Source organism: Entelurus aequoreus, linkage group LG05, assembly GCF_033978785.1.
Source record: "Entelurus aequoreus isolate RoL-2023_Sb linkage group LG05, RoL_Eaeq_v1.1, whole genome shotgun sequence".
Taxonomy (NCBI): Eukaryota; Metazoa; Chordata; class Actinopteri; order Syngnathiformes; family Syngnathidae; genus Entelurus; species Entelurus aequoreus.
In genome coordinates this window covers 45,159,355-45,180,104 of record NC_084735.1, presented here as the reverse complement: position 1 = coordinate 45,180,104, position 20,750 = coordinate 45,159,355, and the positions used below count along the sequence as shown (strand labels likewise).

General features: G+C 42.0%; 1 protein-coding gene across 1 annotated transcript in view; it reads right to left on the bottom strand.

Moving 5' to 3' along the window:
* The window catches only part of pigl (phosphatidylinositol glycan anchor biosynthesis, class L), a 39,899-nt gene that overhangs the window by 1,177 nt on the left and 17,972 nt on the right, over positions 1–20,750 (bottom strand). Inside the window, exons 3-5 of the mRNA XM_062048217.1 lie at positions 20,108–20,198; positions 16,730–16,797; positions 900–931 (exon numbers count right to left, since the gene is read on the bottom strand). Coding sequence (XP_061904201.1) covers positions 900–931; positions 16,730–16,797; positions 20,108–20,198 — 191 coding nt within the window. The remainder of the gene's footprint in view (positions 1–899; positions 932–16,729; positions 16,798–20,107; positions 20,199–20,750) is intronic.

Here is a 20,750-nt window from a genome sequence, read left to right as displayed (position 1 = left end):
GGGTTACTTGTACTGTTGTACCCTCGAGTCAGCGGTTATATATTACCTCGATCAAACATGGTGGAAATGTTTGTTATAAAATACTGCAGTAGTAAACAGTAGGGATGCAACGGTACTTGCTATGATCCTGCAAGGGACAAAAAAAATATTGTGGCACTAATCGAGATCGGATGATATAAAAAAAATATTTGTGATAATTTTTTTGCCATATCGCCCAGCCCTACCTTAAATTTCAGCTATTTACTCTTTTTTTGCCAGGTGAAAAGCACTTTGCAGGCCACTTAAGGCCTTCTTCTGTGTGTTCAGATAACAAAGGCTTGCTGTACAGCCAGTAAATAAGCTTAACAGTCAGATTGGGACTAATTGACTGGCAGGCCTCCAGGCACATGCGAGGCCAACGAGACTGAGGACGTGCCATTTATGTATTCTACAACCCTTGTGAGCTTAATTGATGATGCTCCTGTTAATTACAGATGACTCCCTTGGGTGTTTGTTTGCCCTGTCAATAGGTACGTCATGCATGCACGTCGGTAACCGGTCATGCCTGCTTAGATTGTTTCTGTGCACACAGACAATAGACACTGTTGACCTTACTGCTAAGATGTTTGGCATGTTTGCTTACGATAAGAAACTAAGAATAGTTAAAGGAACACAAACAAATGTCAGTATAAACATTATTACAAAACATGATTTAAACTGGAAAAGAACGTGGCATCATTGCAGCAGATGGTGATTAGTGTGCACAAGAGGGCGTCATACATTAACGAAAAACGTATCAACTGTAAGAATGAACTGGGAAGTCATTGTGTATGTATTACTTTACAATATATTATATCAGTACAACTAGTGTTTTTTTTGGAGTGGTCAGCAAATCATCCATGTAAAATAAAAAATCATACCATTGGGTACTTGGTCAGTGTAAACAAGGTGCCTGTAGGAGGAAAAAAAGAGAAACATTTTATAAAAATCATAATGATCAACAACATGGAGCTGCTGTTGGCAACACGGACACAAACGACAACACAAATTCAATCATCCATCCATCCATCCATTTTCTACCGCTTATTCCCTTCGGGGTCGCTGGAGCCTATCTCAGCTACAATCGGGCGGAAGGCGGGGTACACCCTGGACAAGTCGCCACTTCATCGCAGGGCCAACACAGATAGACAGACAACATTCACACTCACATTCACACACTAGGGCCAATTTTAGTGTTGCCAATCAACTTATCCCCAGGTGCATGTCTTTGGAGGTGGGAGGATCAATGCCTTGAAAATAAGCTGTGCAGTGTTACATAACTTCTGGTGCGTTCAAGGACCCTTCATTAAAGATAGAAACAGAGGCGTTACTAGTTTTTAAAAAATATGGAGAGACTGAACCCCCAGAAGATGCACTAATAATATAAACTTAATAATAACATTGATTTATTATTATGATTTGTATTATCCACTGATAATAATCCTATACCGGTAATAGTAATTTGAGAAAAGGCAAACTTGTCAGATTTGTAATCATAATTAAGTAAATATTGATTACTTAAATTCATGTTGTATTGTACTCATATCATTATACTTTTTTTTTTAAACTAAAACCAAATTATTTAGTCTCCTGTCTTCCGTCCGAATGCAACTGCGTTATGTTTTCAGCCACCCCCGTGACCTAGAGAGGGACAAGTAGTAGAAAACGGATGGCTGCATGGTTTATCTCTAGATAGACAGTGGTACCTCAACCTAAGAGTGTTATGAGATAAGAGCTGTCTCTTGGCTAATTGTTGTGCTTTAAGTTGCAAGCAAACATTTAAGTTACAAGCATATCCGCCAGGAATGTCCGATAATGGCTTTTTGCAGATATCCGATATTCCGATATTGTCCAACTCTTTAATTACCGATACCAATATCAACCGATACCGATACTGATATATACAGTTGTGGAATTAACACATTATTATGCCTAATTTGGACAACCAGGTATGGTAAAGATAAGGTCCTTTTTTTTAAATTAATAAAATAAAATAAGATAAATAAATTAAAAACATTTTCTTGAATAAAAAAGAAAGTAAAACAATATAAAATCAGATACATAGAAACTAGTAATTAATGAAAATTAGTAAAATTAACTGTTAAAGGTTAGTACTATTAGTGGACCAGCAGCACGCACAATCATGTGTGCTTACAGACTGTATCCCTTGCAGACTGTATTGATATATATTGATATATAATGTAGGAACCACAATATTAATAACAGAAGGAAACAACCCTTTTGTGTGAATGAGTGTAAATGGGGGAGGGAGGTTTTTTGGGTTGGTGCACTAATTGTAAGTGTATCTTGTGTTTTTTATGTTGATTTAATAAAAAATAAATTTAAAAAAACAAAACGATACCGATAATAAAAAAATCCGATATCGATAATTTCCGATATTACATTTTAAAGCATTTATCGGCCGATGATATCGGCCGGCCGATATTATCGGACATCTCTAATCTCCGCCATTGATTGGTGTAGCAAATGTTACAGTGAATCACATAAGATCCGATAAAAACATCTGGTCTTCATAGGTGGATTAATGACCGGGCCTACCGGGCCCAGGCCCAGGGGGCCAGAGGCCCCAAGGGGCCAGGCCAACTTGGCCCCGCGGCCGCGACCCAAGCAAAACTACTTTTGCAAAAATAATAATCTTAAGCCCCAAGGGGCCAGGCCAACTTGGCCCCGCGGCCATGATCCATAGAGGGTAAGAGGCCCCAAGGGGCCAGGTCAACTTGGCCCCGCGGCCGCGACCCACAGAGGGCCAGAGGCCCCAAGGGGCCAGGCCAACATGGCCCCGCGGCCATGATCCATAGACGGTCAGAGGCCCCAAGGGGCCAGGCCAACTTGGCCCCGCGGCCACGATCCATAGAGGGTCAGAGGCCCCAGGGGGCCAGGTCAACTTGGCCCCGCGGCCACGATCCATAGACGGTCAGAGGCCCCAAGGGGCCAGGCCAACTTGGCCCCGCGGCCACGACCCACAGAAGGCCAGAGGCCCCAAAGGGCCAGGCCAACTTGGCCCCGCGGCCGCGAGCCACAGAAGGCCAGAGGCCCCAAGGGGCCAGGTCAACTTGGCCCCGCGGCCACGATCCATAGAGGGTAAGAGGCCCCAAGGGGCCAGGTCAACTTGGCCCCGCGGCCGCGACCCACAGAGGGCCTGAGGTCCTAAGGGGTCAGGCCAACTTGGCCCCGCGGCCATGATCCATAGAGGGCCAGAGGCCCCGAGGGGTCAGGCCAACTTGGCCCCGATCCATAGAGGGTCAGAGGCCCCAAGGGGCCAGGCCAACTTGGCCCCGCGGCCACGACCCACAGAGGCCCCAAGGGGCCAGGCAAAATTGGCCCCGCGGCCATGATCCACAGAGGGCCAGAGGCTCTCAATCATTATTATCAAAGCTAATTCTCAAATTGGATGGATCACACAACCTCACTCACATATTCTTTATCAATTATTAAAGGTTGTTTCTGAATTTTGATCACAGAACTTAATGCAAATATTCTTGATTGATTGACAAAGCTCATTCTCAAATTTTGATTACACAACCTTACTCTGACAAATTATCATTATCAAAAAGCTCTATCTCGAATTTGGATCACAGAATCTCACTCAAGTATTCTTAGCTGTGCCCCTCCCCCATCAAGTCTTTCATAAACCGGTCTGTTCTTTTAGAATCTCCTCATTTGGTATTTTGAACTCGTGAGAGACTGCTCAAAATTTGGTTTCCTTTCCCTCAGTTCAGACTCAGAGATAATTTGAAATCATTCAACAAGAAGTTTAACACGCGCACACACACACACACACACACTTGAGTTGAGCATTACTTGGAAATTCTTATATTTTCCATTTTGCTGTTATTATCAGCATCTTCCCATTTTGTCCTTTTCTTTCGAGAAAGTTTACAGTCTGACATTTGTCACTGCTGTCAGTTAATAACTTTTTGGTCTTTGACCCATTTTGTCATTTTCTCGATTCGATCGTCACTGACCACTCTCTCCTGTCTGGCAGACATCGTTGCTGCCATCATAGCTAGCAAGCTGCCTGCAGCGGGTCATCCCTATGTTCCCCGTCCCTATGTTACCCGGGTCCTATGTTCCCCTCTACCGGGGAACTAAGGACCCTTTTTAAAAAAAAGGGTTCTATGTTCCCCGCTGCGGGGAACGTACAACACTTTTTCCAGAAAAGGGTTCTATGTTCCCCGCTGCTTCCAATGCGCGACTAAGTAAGACGCACGCAGACACGCATGACAGAGACGCGTTTAAGTTGTCGAAGGAAGGAAGTTCGCGTTTGAGTTGCTCTATCTGCTGCCGCACGCCCTGTGACAGGTTAGGTTTAGGGATGGTTTTGGTCAGGGCACAATTTCGCCAAAAAAGTGCTCCACAACGCCCTGTGACAGGTTAGGTTTAGGGATAGTTTTGGTCAGGGCACAATTTCGCCAAAAAAAAGTGCTCCACAACGCCCTGTGACAGGTTAGGTTTAGGGATGGTTTTGGTCAGGGCACAATTTCGCCAGATACAATGCAGGGAACATAGGACCCTTTTTTAGAAAAAGGGTCCTAAGTTCCCCGGTCGCATACAAAGACCCAGGAACAACCGGGGAACATAGGACCCGGGGAACATAGGACCCGGGGAACATAGGCACGCTCCCGCCTGCAGATAGCAACATTTTGGTGTCCTTTGGGAAAATATTTAGAAAGAAGACAAAAGTACACACAGTTGTACAACTATTATCTTTATGATCTTTTTTTTGTTAGTTTCTCTGTTACTGTGTGTGGCCAATTAAGCGACTTTTGGCCATACCTGGCTGGTGACATTTAGCGACTTTCTGGTTGATGTTAAGATTAATAATAGCAACAGTTCTCTTCATCTTAATGCAATTTATTGTGTCTGTCTCTCCACATTTTGCCATTAGGTACTTTGAGCTCTTGTTGGTCAGTCACTCTAAGGTACATTGTTGCTGCCATCATAGCTAGCAAGCTGCCTGCAGATAGCGACATTTTGGTGTCCTTTGAGAAATATTAAGAAAGAAGACAAAAGTACAAGACATTGTACGATTACTATCTTTTTAAAATTATTTGTTTCACTGTGTGATTGACCGACTTTGCCGCTAGATTTCGCGTCTTTTGGCCATACCTGGCTAGCGACTAAAAACATCATTTAGCGACTTTTTGGTTGTGAAGATAAGTGGTAAAAGCAGATCTTCCTGTTGGTCTTCCCACATTTTGCCATTTGGTACTTTGCACTCTTCTTGGTCACTCCAAGGCATTTGTCCCTGCCTTCAGCTAGTCACTTGGCTCTTTTGGAATATATTTCACTGTAATTGGCTCTCTCTCTCTCTTTCTCCTCAGTACAAATCAGCCTGTTCCCTTGCCATTCATCACTGACCACTCTGCTCTCCTGTCTGTCAGACATTATTGCTGCTTGCAGATAGCTTGGGGTCCTTAGAGAAAATATCAGAAGAGAAAAGTACACAATTATCTTAATTATCTTTTTTATTCAGTCAGTCCTTCAGTGAGTCCCAGTGTGTTGGCGATTAAGCAACGTTGGCATTCAATTAGCGACTTTTGGCCATACATGGCTGGCGACTCAAAAAACTAGAAAAAAAGTACAAAAAGTTGTACAATTAATATCTTTATTATCCTTAATTCCCCTGAATCCTAGAGTGTGTTGCAATTAAGCAACTTTGCTGCTAGGTTTAGCGACTCTTGTTTTGGGCATACCTGGCTAGCGACTACAAACATTATTCAGCAACTTTTTGGCTGTTAAGATTAACGTTAATAAATTAAATCCTAATACAATTTATTGTGTTGGTCTCGCCATCTTGCTATTAGGTACTTTGAATTCTTGTTGGTCTCTGCTAAGGTATCTGGCTGTTGTCTTTGCCTTCAGTTAGTCACTTGGCTCTGGAATATATTTAACTGTACTTGGCTCTCTCTTTCTCCTCAGTACAAATCAGTCTGTTCCCTTGCCATTTAGACATTTTCTTGATTGGATCATCACTGACCACTCTGCTCTCCTGCTGTCTATCAGACATTGTTGCTCCCATCATAGCTAGCAAGCTGCCTTGGTGTCCTTTGTGAAAATATTTAGATAGAAGACTAAAGTGCACAAAGGTGTACAATTATTATCTTTTCAAAATATTTGTTTCACTGTCAGTGTGATTGACCGACTTTGCCGCTAGATTTCGCGTCTTTTGGCCATACCTGGCTAGCGACTGAAAACATCATTTAGCAACTTTTTGGTTGTGAAGATAAGAGGTAAAAGCAGATCTGCCTGTTGGTCTTTCCACATTTTGCCATTTGGTACTTTGCACTCTTGTTGGTCACTCCAAGGCATTTGTCCCTGCCTTCAGCTAGTCACTTGGCTCTTTTGGAATATATTTCACTGTAATTGGCTCTCTCTCTCTTTCTCCTCAGTACAAATCAGTCTGTTCCCTTGCCATTTAGACATTTTCTTGATTCGATCATCACTGACCACTCTGCTCTCCTGCTGTCTATCAGACGAATCAGTTGATTCTCTGCTCTCAATTGTCTATGCTAGTAAGCTGTTATTCTCTGCTTTGGAGTGTTGATGCTGGGTTGCTAGTTTTCTAAATCACCTCACACACTTGAAGGAAGCAGCACCGATCATAAACACACAAACAAACTCACACACACACACACTCACACACACACACACACACACACACACACACACACACACACACACACACACACACACACACACACACACACACACACACACACACACACACACACATAGTTGGTTTATCTGTTGTGATAGGCAAAGAGCCAATGTGCAAAGAAAGAAGGGAAATATGGATCATAAACGTTTAAGTGGAGGAGCTAGAAAAAAAATTCAGCAAGAAAAGAAAAAAAAGGAATCAGTTTTACTTGAGAGTGTTCCAAATATCTCCAGCTTCTTCAGTACAAAGACATCTGCTGAAAGCAATTCTATAAATGCTACTGCAAATTCAGCTAAGGTTAGCAATGCACCTGAGCTAGCATGTAGCTCCCAAGATCCTGAGACCACTACAAGTGTAGACACTGAACCAAATGCTTCTGATGCTTATGATTCAACCAATTCAGCAGTAGCCAGTTGCTCGGATGAATGTGAGGTCACTGCACCTCTGGACAGCATAGAAAATGAGCTGAATCTTTCTTCAACACCATCTACAGTGACAACTCTACCTAGTGATCCCGCTAAATGGGCTGAGACCCTCACTGAGTCAATGAAGGAAGTTCTTATTCAAAGAGGTGCAAAATCATTTCACAACCGTCACAGCCATTATCCAGCTTCTGTGAGGAACAGTGGGCTAGGAGGCAAAACCCGATGCCTAAACAATGAACATTTTACTTCACACTTGCCCAATGGACAACGAGTACAAAGAGAGTGGCTGATGTACTCTCCCTCTACTGGTAATGTTTACTGCTTTGCATGCAAACTGTTTTCCCCAAAAACGCATTCTTTTGTGACAGGCTATTGTGATTGGAAACACTCAGAAAGATTTGGTGAACATGAGCGAAGTGCTGAGCACATAACCTGCATGCAAGCAGTCTTGAACCGCGCCAAAGGTGCCACAGTTGATGCAGACCTGTTCAAACAGTTTCAGGCAGAGAGCAGCTATTGGAGGCAGGTGTTACAAAGAGTTGTTGCAGTCATTAAATTCCTTGCAGAAAGGGGCCTTGCATTTAGGGGTAAAAATGAATCGTTAGGGTCTCCTCTCAATGGGAACTACCTTGGTATTCTGGAGGTCCTGGCTGAATTTGATCCCTTTCTAAAGGATCACATCAGAAAGTTTGGGCAGATGGGTCGAGGTAATACCTCATATCTGTCCTCCACCATTTGTGAGGAATTCATTGAATTGATGGGTGCAAAAACCAAACAGGCTATAGCAGATGAACTGCAAGCAAGCAAATACTACTCTATCATTGTGGATTCAACCCCAGATTTATCTCATGTGGACCAATTGACATTCATATTCCGTTTTGTTAGCAAAGAGGGCAGTGTTGTTTAACGCTTTGTGGGTTTTGAGCCCATTACTAGCCATACAGGTGAAAGTTTGGCTAACTGTGTCATGTCTGTGTTGGAAAATCTAGGGTTAGAGCTGTCAAATTGCAGGGGGCAGGCTTATGATAATGCCAGCAACATGTCAGGGAGGTATAATGGGTTGCAGGCTCACTTAAAGAAAAGCAACCCATTAATACACTATATTCCATGTGCAGCTCACTCTTTGAATTTGGTGGGAGTCAACAGCATTGACAGATGTGGAAATGAAGTCTCTAAGTATTTTGACTTGATTCAGTCTATTTACAACTTCACAACTGCATCCACACACCGATGGGACAGGGTATTTGGCAATTCCAACATAGATCTCACACTTAAAGCTTTATCCAACACGCGTTGGAGTTGCCGTGCAGAATCTACCAAAGCACTGTGGCAGAACTACAGTAAAATAAAAGCAGCACTACAGGTTATTTCCACTGATGACACAGAGAAACGAGACACACGAACTGAAGCTGACAGTCTAGTGCGGAAGCTGGATTCACTTGAGATGGCCTTCATGGCAGGCTTTTGGGACACTGTTCTGTCCAGATTTCAGGCCACAAGTCTGCAACTTCAAAAAGCAGACATGGACCTTGGTACAGCAGTTAGATTGCTGGAATCTCTGCGCACCTTTGTTCTCTCCCAAAGAGATCTATTTGATCATTTTGAGCAGAAAGCCTTAAACATGTTGGGTGGCACCCCATCTTACAGGGCTGAACGGACGAGGAAACGTAAAAAGTTTGCTGATGAATCAGCATCCCCAGATGTTGTGCTTGAGGGAAGGCAACTGTTTCAAATAGAGACATTTATTGCCTCTATTGATCAACTGAGTTCAAGCCTTAATCACCGTCTGGAGGCCTACAAACATCTGAACAATTTGTTCAGTGTCCTTTTCTCTTTGGATACAGAGTCCAATGCTTCAGTCCTTCACAAGGCCAAGATTCTCACTGAATCATACCCATCTGACCTCAATGAAAGTCTTGGACAGGAGCTTATACAGTTCAAATCTTTTATACAGCTCAACAACACTGATGAGGAGAGGACCCCTTCAGGACTGCTCAAAACAATAATACATTTTGGACTACAGCCTACGTTTCCTAATACATACATTGCGCTACAGATTTTTCTCACTCTACCGGTCAGTAACTGTGAGGGAGAACGCTCATTCTCTCTTTTGTCAAGAGTAAAAAATGAGCTGCGCACAAGAATGACTCAGAAAAGATTAAATGCGTTATCTCTAATGGCAATTGAGAGTGAGCTGACAAGAGAGTTGGACTTCAATGATGTGGTGGATGATTTTGCAAAATTGAAAGCACGAAAGAAACCCCTTGCTTAAAGGTGCACTGTGTAAGATTTTTAGGTTATTTCCAGAATTCACCCATTCACTAATGTTAGGCTACCTGTTTTCATGAATACTTACCACCACCATAAAATTCTAAGTATCCATTATGACTTGGAGAATTGCACTTTTGCCATTTCTGGGAAGTGTCACCTGGATTGTGAAGATAGGATTGACTTTAGGCAGAAGCTTGGTGCTTTCTCTGGCAAACTGAACCTCAAGCTTCATTCTCTGCAGCTTTGCATTCTTGTGCAGACTTTCATCCACAAGGAACTTTTCAACTTCCCCACTATCGTGAAGGGGCCATCAAAAGATTTCAGTGTGTCCAGCATGTCTAGTCTCTTACTCTCCTTTCTTTGAGCCATCTCTTGTTTCTCATCTGCCCTACTCTCGAATTTTGCCTTCATGAATTTACTCCAGTTGAGTTCAACCTCCCTTTTTGCTTGTGCTGCTGCCTTGAAACCTCTGAAGCTCCTGGCTCTTCTGTAAAATTATTGACCTATTGACTGCGTTCAGTGTGCCCAACTTCTTCAGTTTGTAGTCCACCTTGCCACATTGTCTCTCCATCCCAATGTTGTGCACAGGGGTGCCATCAATGTTACTAGCCTGTTCACTGACAGGGTCCATTGGGAAGGTCTCCTCATCCATCCTCTGCCTGGCCAGGACAGTCTTCAGATGGGGCAGCATGAGATCTGTCAGCTGCTTCACTTCATCCAAGTATTCGGCAGCCACGTCTGACACTGAGTTCAGGACATGTCCAGTGCCTGTCCAGCCACTATAGCATTCTTGGAAATGGGCTATCTTGACCTGCATGCAGCCCTTGTACCATGAACTGGCCTACACCTTTCTTTGTGGTGCTCTCCGATGCATGTTATCATTTTACCTTTCTCCTTCTCCTCAAGCTTAACCACAAATAGATACAGACTTTGAGCCTCAATTTGCTGCACAGCTGCCGTTATGCCAATGTGTTTTCCTAAGATATTATTTTATTTTTAATGATAGAAGGGAGGAAAAGGGGGCAAAAATCATGTCCGATTTAGTTTTTTGGGTGGGTTGGGGGGTTTATTTCATGATAGCTACCAACTTCCAATACATAATATCTCTCAAATGACCCAATGCACCATCACTGAAGTGGGCGTAATCATTTTCAAAAATGTTTATTTTTAGGCCATTTATCCCCTCCCCCTGTGTCTGTGTGAAACCTGTGCTTGTCAGTGTCTGTGTGGTATACCTAATAGTGCGTGTGCAGTATGTGCACTCTTCTGTACAGTACAGTGTGCATGTCTGTTCACAGTATACAGTATTTCTTGCATAGTGCGTGCGTGTGTGTGCGCCCACACGCGCGGGGGGTTGAGGGGCCAAGACCATGTCAGGCCCAGGGGGCCAAAATTTCTTAATCCGCCCCTGCTGGTCTTATTCGTGAGCATTAGCTTATATAAGAAATTGGGTCTGAAGGATAGTGCTGAGAAGAAGTGACTGAATTAACGCTGATGGAGATACCGTAATAGTCCATTCTCCAAGGTAAATGCTGCACATTATTATAAAATGACTTCACAAAACTACTGTTGCTGTTGTTAGTACTACATTCTATTGTATTGTTTTATACAATATTTCTTAATTAAAAGATTGTTTTTCTTTTTAAAAGTTATAAAATAGTGGTAAAAAAGCATTGGTTTTGAGATACAAGTGTTTTGAGTTAGGGGCTCCATCACAGAACTATTAAGCTCGTAAATTCAGGTATTACTGTATTCTAGAATTATTCATCCCATCTTTAAAAATTCAAAAACCTACTTAAGTGTTTTAAAAAGCTAGTTTCAATCAAATCCATGCAAAAAATGTGGTTTTAGTGCATGTAAACATACCGAGTGTGGGTGTATGGAGCGATGACGTCGGGTTTAGGGTGGGATGGGGGGCACTTAAGGAGTCTTGTGGATGGGGCCTAGAATTTGGTCCTGCGTCCCTGTGCGTGTGTGTCGTTGTTGGTGACATTTATCAGTAGCATTCAATTGCGGCCACAAATGGGCGAGCTTGTGATGGTGGGTTTCTAGTTTTCACAGAATGGAAAGCCCCTTCCCCAACATCCGCCCAGAGTTTCAATATCAGATCTTCAGTCGGTACAGGTTGCGTAGAACTAACGTAGAAATAACTAAGTAAGCCATCTAAAGAATCAATCAATGATCAATCAATGTTTATTTATATAGCCCTAAATCACAAGTGTCTCAAAGGGCTGTACAAGCCACAACGACATCCTCGGTACAGAGCCCACATACGGGCAAGGAAAAACTCACCCCAGTGGGACGTCGGTGAATGACTATGAGAAACCTTGGAGAGGACCGCATATGTGGGTAACCCCCCCATCCCCTCTAGGGGAGACCGAAAGCAATGGATGTCGAGTGGGTCTGACATAACATTGTGAAAGTCCAGTCCACAGTGGATCCAACACATCAGCGGGAGTCCAGTCCACAGCGGGGCCAACAGGAAACCATCCCGAGCGGAGACGGGTCAGCAGCGCAGAGATGTCCCCAACCGATGCACAGGCTAGTGGTCCACCCGGGGTCCCGACTCTGGACAGCCAGCACTTTATCCATGGCCACCGGACCTATGCAACTCCCCCTCGCAAGGGACAGGGGAGAAGAGGAGAGAAGAAAAGAAACGGCAGATCAACTGGTCTAAAAAAGGGGGGTCTATTTAAAGGCTAGATTATACAAATGAGTTTTAAGATGGGACTTAAATGCTTCTACTGAGGTAGCATCTCTAACTGTTACCGGGAGGGCATTCCAGAGTACTGGAGCCCGAATAGAAAACGCTCTATAGCCCGCAGACTTTTTTTTGGCTCTGGGAATCACTAATAAGCCGGAGTTCTTTGAACGCAGATTTCTTGTCGGGACATATGGTACAATACAATCGGCGAGATAGGCTGGAGCTAAACCGTGTAGTATTTTATACGTAAGTAGTAAAACCTTAAAGTCGCATCTTAAGTGCACAGGAAGCCAGTGCAGGTGAGCCAGTATAGGCGTAATATGATCAAACTTTCTTGTTTTTGTCAAAAGCCTTGCAGCCGCATTTTGTACCAACTGTAATCTTTTAATGCTAGACATAGGGAGACCCGAAAATAATACGTTACAGTAATCGAGACGAGACGTAACGAACGCATGAATAATGATCTCAGCGTCGCTAGTGGACAAGATGGAACGAATTTTAGCGATATTACGGAGATGAAAGAAGGCCGTTTTAGTAACACTCTTAATGTGTGACTCAAACGAGAGAGTTGGGTCGAAGATAATACCCAGATTCTTTACCGAGTCGCCTTGTGTAATTGTTTGGTTGTCAAATGTTAAGGTGGTATTATTAAATAGATGTTGGTGTCTAGCAGGACCGATAATCAGCATTTCCGTTTTCTTAGCGTTGAGTTGCAAAAAGTTAGCGGACATCCATTGTTTAATTTCATTAAGACACGCCTCCAGCTGACTACAATCCGGCGTGTTGGTCAGCTTTAGGGGCATGTAGAGTTGAGTGTCATCAGCATAACAGTGAAAGCTAACACCGTACTTGCGTATGATGTCACCCAGCGGCAGCATGTAAATACTAAAGAGTGCAGGGCCAAGAACCGAACCCTGGGGAACTCCGCACGTTACCTTGACATAGTCGGAGGTCACATTGTTATGGGAGACGCACTGCATCCTGTCAGTAAGATAAGAGTTAAATCAAGACAAGGCTAAGTCTGACATACCAATACGCGTTTTGATACGCTCTAATAAAATATTATGATCGACGGTATCGAAAGCGGCGCTAAGATCAAGAAGCAGCAACATAGATGAAGCATCAGAATCCATCGTTAGCAATAGATCATTAGTCATTTTTGCGAGGGCTGTCTCCGTAGAGTGATTTGCCCTGAAACCGGATTGAAAAGGTTCACAGAGATTGTTAGTCACTAAGTGTTCATTTAGCTGCTGTGCAACAATTTTTTTTCGAGAATTTTGGAAATAAACGGAAGGTGGGAGACCGGTCGGTAGTTTACCATGAGGTCAGGATCGAGGTTAGGTCTTTTGAGCAGAGGATGAATAACCGCTTTTTTTAATGCTAGGGGAACAGTGCCGGAGGAAAGTGATAAGTTTATAATATTTAACACTGATGGACCTAATAATACAAACAGTTCCTTGATAAGTTTCCCAGGAAGTGGGTTAAGTAAACATGTTGTTTGTTTTATCCCACTTACACGCTGTAATAATTCCTCTAATGTTATTTCATCAAAAATAGAGAGACTATTTTGGAGGGCAGTGTCCGTCGTATATATAGTCGTATTTGTGTTAATAGAACCCAGTTGTAGCTGGGATGCGTTGTCTTTAATCTCCTTTCTAATGAGTTCAATTTTCTTATTAAAGAAATTCATAAAATCATCTGCCGAGTGGGTGGAGCTACTGGGAGGAGTCCCTTGTTGGGTTAGCAATGCTACTGTACTAAACAGAAATTTAGGATCGTTTTTGTTGAGGCGGATGAGATTTGAGTAGTATTTAGCTTTAGCTAAGGTAAGCATGCGTTTATAAGTTATTAAACTATCACTACATGCTTGATGGAAAACCTCAAGTTTAGTCGCGCGCCATTTGCGTTCCAGTTTTCTACATGATAATTTATGAGCTCTAATTTCTTCTGTAAACCATGGGGTGCGCCTTTTAGGGGCCCTTTTTTGCTTTAGCGGTGCTATACTATCAATAATTTCGCGCAAGGCATCGTCAAAGTTGTTAGTGAGGTTATCAATAGAGCCGACATAATTTGGGAATGGTGCCATTACCGAAGGCAGTAGGTCAGCAAGAGTCATCGTTGTGGCAGCATTAATGTTGCGGCCGCTATAGCAGTTATTATTATTATTAGCTTGTTGACAATGAGTCAAAACTTCAAATTTTATAAGGTAATGATCGGACATTACTTTAGTATATAGAAGTATCATAACTTTGGAGGTGGTGACACCCCTGACAAGCACTAGATCTATTGTATTACCGTTGCGATGCGTGGGTTCATGTATTATTTGTGTAAGACCACAGCTATCAATTATGGTTTGGAGCGCCACGCACTGAGGGTCCGATGGGGTATTCATATGGATATTAAAGTCCCCCATTATGATTATATTGTCGGCGTGCGTCACTAGATCAGCAACGAACTCTGAGAATTCACTGATAAAGTCCGATTGGGGCCCAGAGGGGCGGTAGATAACAGCCAGGTCGAGAGGTAGCGGTGTGACAGACCTCATAGTAAGCACCTCAAACGATTTATATGTATTATTTAGGTTAGGGGTAAGGTTGAAATTTTCATTGTATATTAGTGCGACACCCCCTCCCCTTTTAAGAGGACGGGCAACATGCGCATTCGTATAGTTAGGAGGAGATGCCTCATTGAGCGCAAAAAATTCGTCTGGTTTGAGCCAGGTTTCGCTAAGACCAATGACGTTAAGATTGTTGTCTCTAATGACCTCATTAACTAATAACGCCTTGGGAGACAATGATCTTATGTTTAAAAAAAACATAAGATCTTTACTGATCTTTACTGTAAAGAACATTAGTCTAAGTAAGGAGTTGGTTAAGTTTAGGACTAGGAAGAGGGGAAAGGCCATAGTTATAAAAAGACAATGAGTGGCGTTACCTGTTATATACTGGCATACTTTTATTTTGAAGGCCTGAATGCGGCTACACAGGATGTGGCTGCGAGAAACCGGATGTGTTACATGGATTTGACGTTAAACAAATAAAGACTTGCATTGTAAAATTGCCGTTTGTATGAACCCACAGACCTACAAAATATGACAAAAGAAAAAGAAACAATAGCCTGCTTACTGAAATTATCTCTCATCATTTCCCCCCGTAACGACGTAAAATTACCAATACGGAAGGACAAATCACAGTATATCATATCCTGTCAGCTTCGCAAAACTATACACGATTGGTTATCCATCCATCCATCCATCCATCCATCTTCTTCCGCTTATCCGAGGTCGGGTCGTGGAGGCAGCAGCCTAAGCAGGGAAGCCCAGACTTCCCTCTCCCAAGCCACATCGTCCAGCTCTTCCCGGGGGATCCCGAGGCGTTCACAGGCCAGCCGGGAGACATAGTCTTCCCAACGTGTCTTAAACACCTCCCTAGGGAGGCGTTCGGGTGGCAACCTGACCAGATGCCCGAACCACCTCATCTGGCTCCTCTCGATGTGGAGGAGCAGCGGCTTTACTTTGAGCTCCCCCCGGATGGCAGAGCTTCTCACCCTATCTCTAAGGGAGAGCGTCGCCACCCGGCGGAGGAAACTCCTTTCGGCCGCTTGTACCCGTGATCTTGTCCTTCAGGTCATAACCCAAAGCTCATGACCATAGGTGAGGATGGGAACGTAGATCGACCGGTAAATTGAGAGCTTTGCCTTCCGGCTCAGCTCCTTCTTCACCACAACGGATCGATACAGCGTCCGCATTACTGAAGACGCCGCACCGATCCGCCTGTCGATCTCACGATCCACACTTCCCTCACTTGTGAACAAGACTCCGAGGTACACTATCGTTCAAAAGTTTGGGGTCACCCAAACAATTTTGTGGAATAGCCTTCATTTCTAAGAACAAGAATAGACTGTCGAGTTTCAGATGAAAGTTCTCTTTTTCTGGCCATTTTGAGCGTTTAATTGACCCCACAAATGTGATGCTCCACAAACTCAATCTGCTCAAAGGAAGGTCAGTTTTGTAGCTTCTGCAACAAGCTAAACTGTTTTCAGATGTGTGAACATGATTGCACAAGGGTTTTCTAATCATCAATTAGCCTTCTGAGCCAATGAGCAAACACATTGTACCATTAGAACACTGGAGTGATAGTTGCTGGAAATGGGCCTCTATACACCTATGTAGATATTGCACCAAAAACCAGACATTTGCAGCTAGAATAGTCATTTACCACATTAGCAATGTATAGAGTGTATTTCTTTAAAGTTAAGACTAGTTTAAAGTTATCTTCATTGAAAAGTACAGTGCTTTTCCTTAAAAAATAAGGACATTTTAATGTGACCCCAAACTTTTGAACGGTAGTGTACTTGAACTCCTCCACTTGGGGCAAGATCTCCTCCCCAACCCGGAGATGGCACTCCACCCTTTTCCGGGCAAGAGCCATGGACTCGGACGTGCTGATTCCTATCCCAGTCGCACGATTGGTTAATGAAACGCTATCCGGAAATGCCCATTAGACGTTCTTGTGTCATGATGGAAACGTCCAGGCCGTAGCTGGACCCTGCTCACATTTTTGGAAAGATTTTTATGTAATTAACTTTTTGTCAATATGGATTGATTAAAGCTGCAAAATTTCAGTTTACCTGACAGCTTTATAGATGGATATGTGGTTGGCATGGCCACTCACTCCTCTTCCATCGAAGGTCAGCACCTGACAGAACAAAAGACTGCGAGTGAAAAGCCAGATTGGGGTGTTTAGTGAGAGAAGTATTTTTCAAAATTAGTTGAGGTACTTGGCAGCCATCAACTGATATTTAATATACTTTTTCCAAGAACATGTTTCTTATAAAAAACAGACCTTGAGAGCAAAAAACAAATGGGGTCGCCTAAAAACTTTTCTACAAAGCTTTTTCCCATGTAACTATGCTTTAGCACTTCAAACAGCTATGTAAATGTAGACGAAATTCCACAATGTTTGTTAAGAGGGCTGGGAAAAAAGCGTAATCATTCAGAGTTGTTTGTAATCTACATGTACACCAAAACTACATTTTACCGCACGGGTCTGAAACTCTTTAATTAGTATGAATATTTAACGCTATTTGTTAGATATACTTCATCATAGGGTGGACGGCGTGGCTCGAATTATGGAGTGGCCGTCCCAGCAACTTGAGGGTTCCAGGTTCGATCCCCGTTTCCGCAATCCAAGTCACTGCTGTTGTGCTCCCAGTGCCACCCACACTGGTTTAAATGTAACTTAAAGATGTAGATAAGGGGTTCCACTATGTAAAGCGCTTTGAGTCACTAGAGAAAAGCGCTATATAAATATAATTCACTTTACTTCACACAGCGTCACTATTAAAAGCTGCTAACACTACTCTTGTGGCAGAGTGAGACCTCCTTTTCACAGTGGCTACATATTATATTTGGGCCGCCATTGTATTTGTCACTACTCCATTGATACTGGAAGTCACGATCGGTCCACGCAGGCGCGAAGACTACGTCACTTCCTGGACTTGCATATTTTTACGATGGAGCCTTGCGACATCATTTTCTGTGATATTTGAATGTATAATTAATGTTTCCTATAAAAAAATACCTTACTTATGAGTAAAAGGGAACACGAATACAAACATAAACTAGGGGTGGATTTAAAAAAATCAGGGAGTATTATTGCCACATTTTTCAACCACTTTTACTCTTCTGTCATTGCAATGAATAATGCACGGGGCGCCACTGACTCATCGTTAAAGGTTGGTTTGATATACTTTGAATTTCTTTTGTAAAATGTTGATTTTTTTTATTTTTAACAAATCACTTACTGTAACTTAAATCTATATCTGCGGCCTAACAAAAATAAGACTTATAAATGATCAGTATTTTGAATTGATGTATTAGATGAAAATAAAGTAGCAGGAAAAAGATTGATTTCTTTGCCATTTAAGGCTGCTGAGCACATCGTTCAGGTTTCTGTACGGTTTGAAAAATAAATAACCTATTCTTAAGCAACATTTGTTTTGTATGTAATCTTTTTATATGATATTGTTACTCAAATAAAGATTACAATAAAGAAACCCGTGGTAACAGTGACGGCGTGCACGAAAATAACTGCCGTAAAAAAAGTTGACGGAAATGACAGTCTTCACGCATGCGTAGAACGATTGTGTCTTTCGGTACCAATCGTGTAATGACAGTATCTGTTGTTGCTCTCAGTCAGGTACAAGAAGAGGGCCAAACTACTTGCAGACGTACAGAGACCGTAAGAATTGAGATAAACATTTGGATTACGCGATTCAAAAAACATTTTGCTAAATATGACTGTATTCAATTAATCACAATTAACACAATAATTTGACAACCCAAGTCAAAATATAAATTTTTTATTTTCAATTTAAGATTTAAAATTACCTTTGGTCTACCATAGCTCAGGGTCACTACAGCTGTGTAGAAGTAGTTAAAACGTAATTTTGAAGTAAATACTTTGTGTGCAGTATATACAGTATAAATCTACCAATGATAGAGCTTTTAAAACAATCGTTATATCGTGATAATGGATGTTGATGACATATTCTAGCTGTGTCCCGCAAATTTGACAGTGACAATCGAACAAAGGTGAACAAAGCAATTTTGCATTCTAGCTAGCGGCTAAGTCAGTAATCCTCGCTTCAATGGCAGTAAATAAACTATGTTTCTTATACAAAAATAGTAAACATGCTACACTTTATGCGAACCGGTAACCGGGAAGTAGAACTCTTAAATGTAAACAAATGGAGCCTTTGTAACCCATTTACAAATGGTTCTATTATAATTCATATAACAAATAATATATTGCAATATATATCATTATCGCAGGTGGCTGCGATATATATCGCAATATAGGCTCAACCCGACTCTTCCTACAGCTGCCCCATCTAAATTGGGTTTGATACCTCTGTCTACCAAAAATGTTAAGTGCCCTAAAAGTGGTTGGAATTGGAAGTAAAAATAAATACATCTGGAAAATATGAATCGATAGCCAAACGAAAAAACGTAGCAGAAGAACAGCTGCATCAGTATTAACTGTGACGAAAAGTCATGGAAAAAAGCAGAAGCGTTATAATAGAACCAATTAAACCATTAAACCTGAAATGAAACTCACTCTGACATAGTAAAGAGTCTTGCTGCTCAGTAAAATATAGACAATACAAATTATTAAATATTAATTACATACATTAGAATAGCATGAATATAACCAGTCTGTAACTATTCTTCTAGAGCTGGCTGCTGTCAGGAGACATGTAACACTTACTAATTCCAGTCACTAGGTGCCAGTATGACTTTGCTGCACTTCACTGTCCACTCTCAGGCAAGCATCATCATTTTAATTAACATAAATTATATGTGTATTAACTTGTATTTATACAGTGTTTAACTTATTTACACTTGTATGACATTTGAGTTAAGTAGGCTTGACATAATTTTATATGGAGAAATTTGAGATCATTGTAAATGAGAACAACTTGGAAGTCAATCGATGGATTGTGTTTGGAGGAGATGGTGTGTTTATCTGTCCTATCTGATAATTAAAAAGACCCTCATTAGCAGGATAGTGTAATAAACTACTGTCCATTCATCGATAATACTGCTTTTGTGTATTTCTTTTGTATTGCTGAACTCACTATTGGTACCTCTTTTTGTAAACAACTACTTGATTTTCATTTTACATTCCCATTAGCCAATGGCACGGAACTGCACCAGGGTTGATATGAATCTTTCTGTAAACACACAAATTAAATCTAAAAACACCCCCTCTAAAACCTCAGGGAGGCTCTAAGTACAGTCATCCTTCAGCAGAAATAATAGGTGGCTTGCAGGATTTTTATAGAAACCACAAGAGCAAAGTGAGATGCTGCATGGCAAGGGTGACACACACAGCCAAAAACATAGGCTTAAGAAAATAACATATACATTTATTTGGCTGAACAGAAAGTATGCGTTATCACACAGAAAAGTCAGAGAGAAAAGGAGAACAGAAGTGTGCATACCATGTTGACAGAGTGAGCTTCCAAGTGTTTCGCAATTATAGAGGCAGCCAAGGAGATGCTCCATTCGACTTTAGGATCGTCTGGAAGTTTCCTGGAAGGCAAAGAAGTGCACTCTGGTATCACTCGGTTGCAGCAATGTTTTACTGCATGCGGTACATCATGTCTGGATTGTAACCGCACAGAAAGGATACAGAGAAACATGAAAAGACAAAAAATGGGTTGCATCCTGGTCAAAGATGGCAGTTAAAAAGTTAAAAACATAAATCATTGATAAAAATCTGTCTAAAAACTGGAATCAACAAATCGTTCTGGGAGCTGTTCTGTGTCAATTTAATATGCTGATGTGGCTTTTCTAGTTATAACTGTTCTTAACTGCTGGAAAGTTTAACGGTTTCATTTATTTTATGTTTTCAACAAAAAACTATTTACTTTCCCTTTGTTGGTTGCCTTTTTTTCCCATCAGTACAACCTCACGAGTGATTGTACTGTCATTTTTATTATTATTAAAGATTAAGATTAAGATTAAAGTACCAATGATTGTCACACACACACTTAGATGTGGTGAAATTTGTCCTCTGCATTTGTCCCATCCCCTTGGGGAGCAGTGGGCAGCAGCGGCGCCGCGCCCGGGAATCATTTTGGG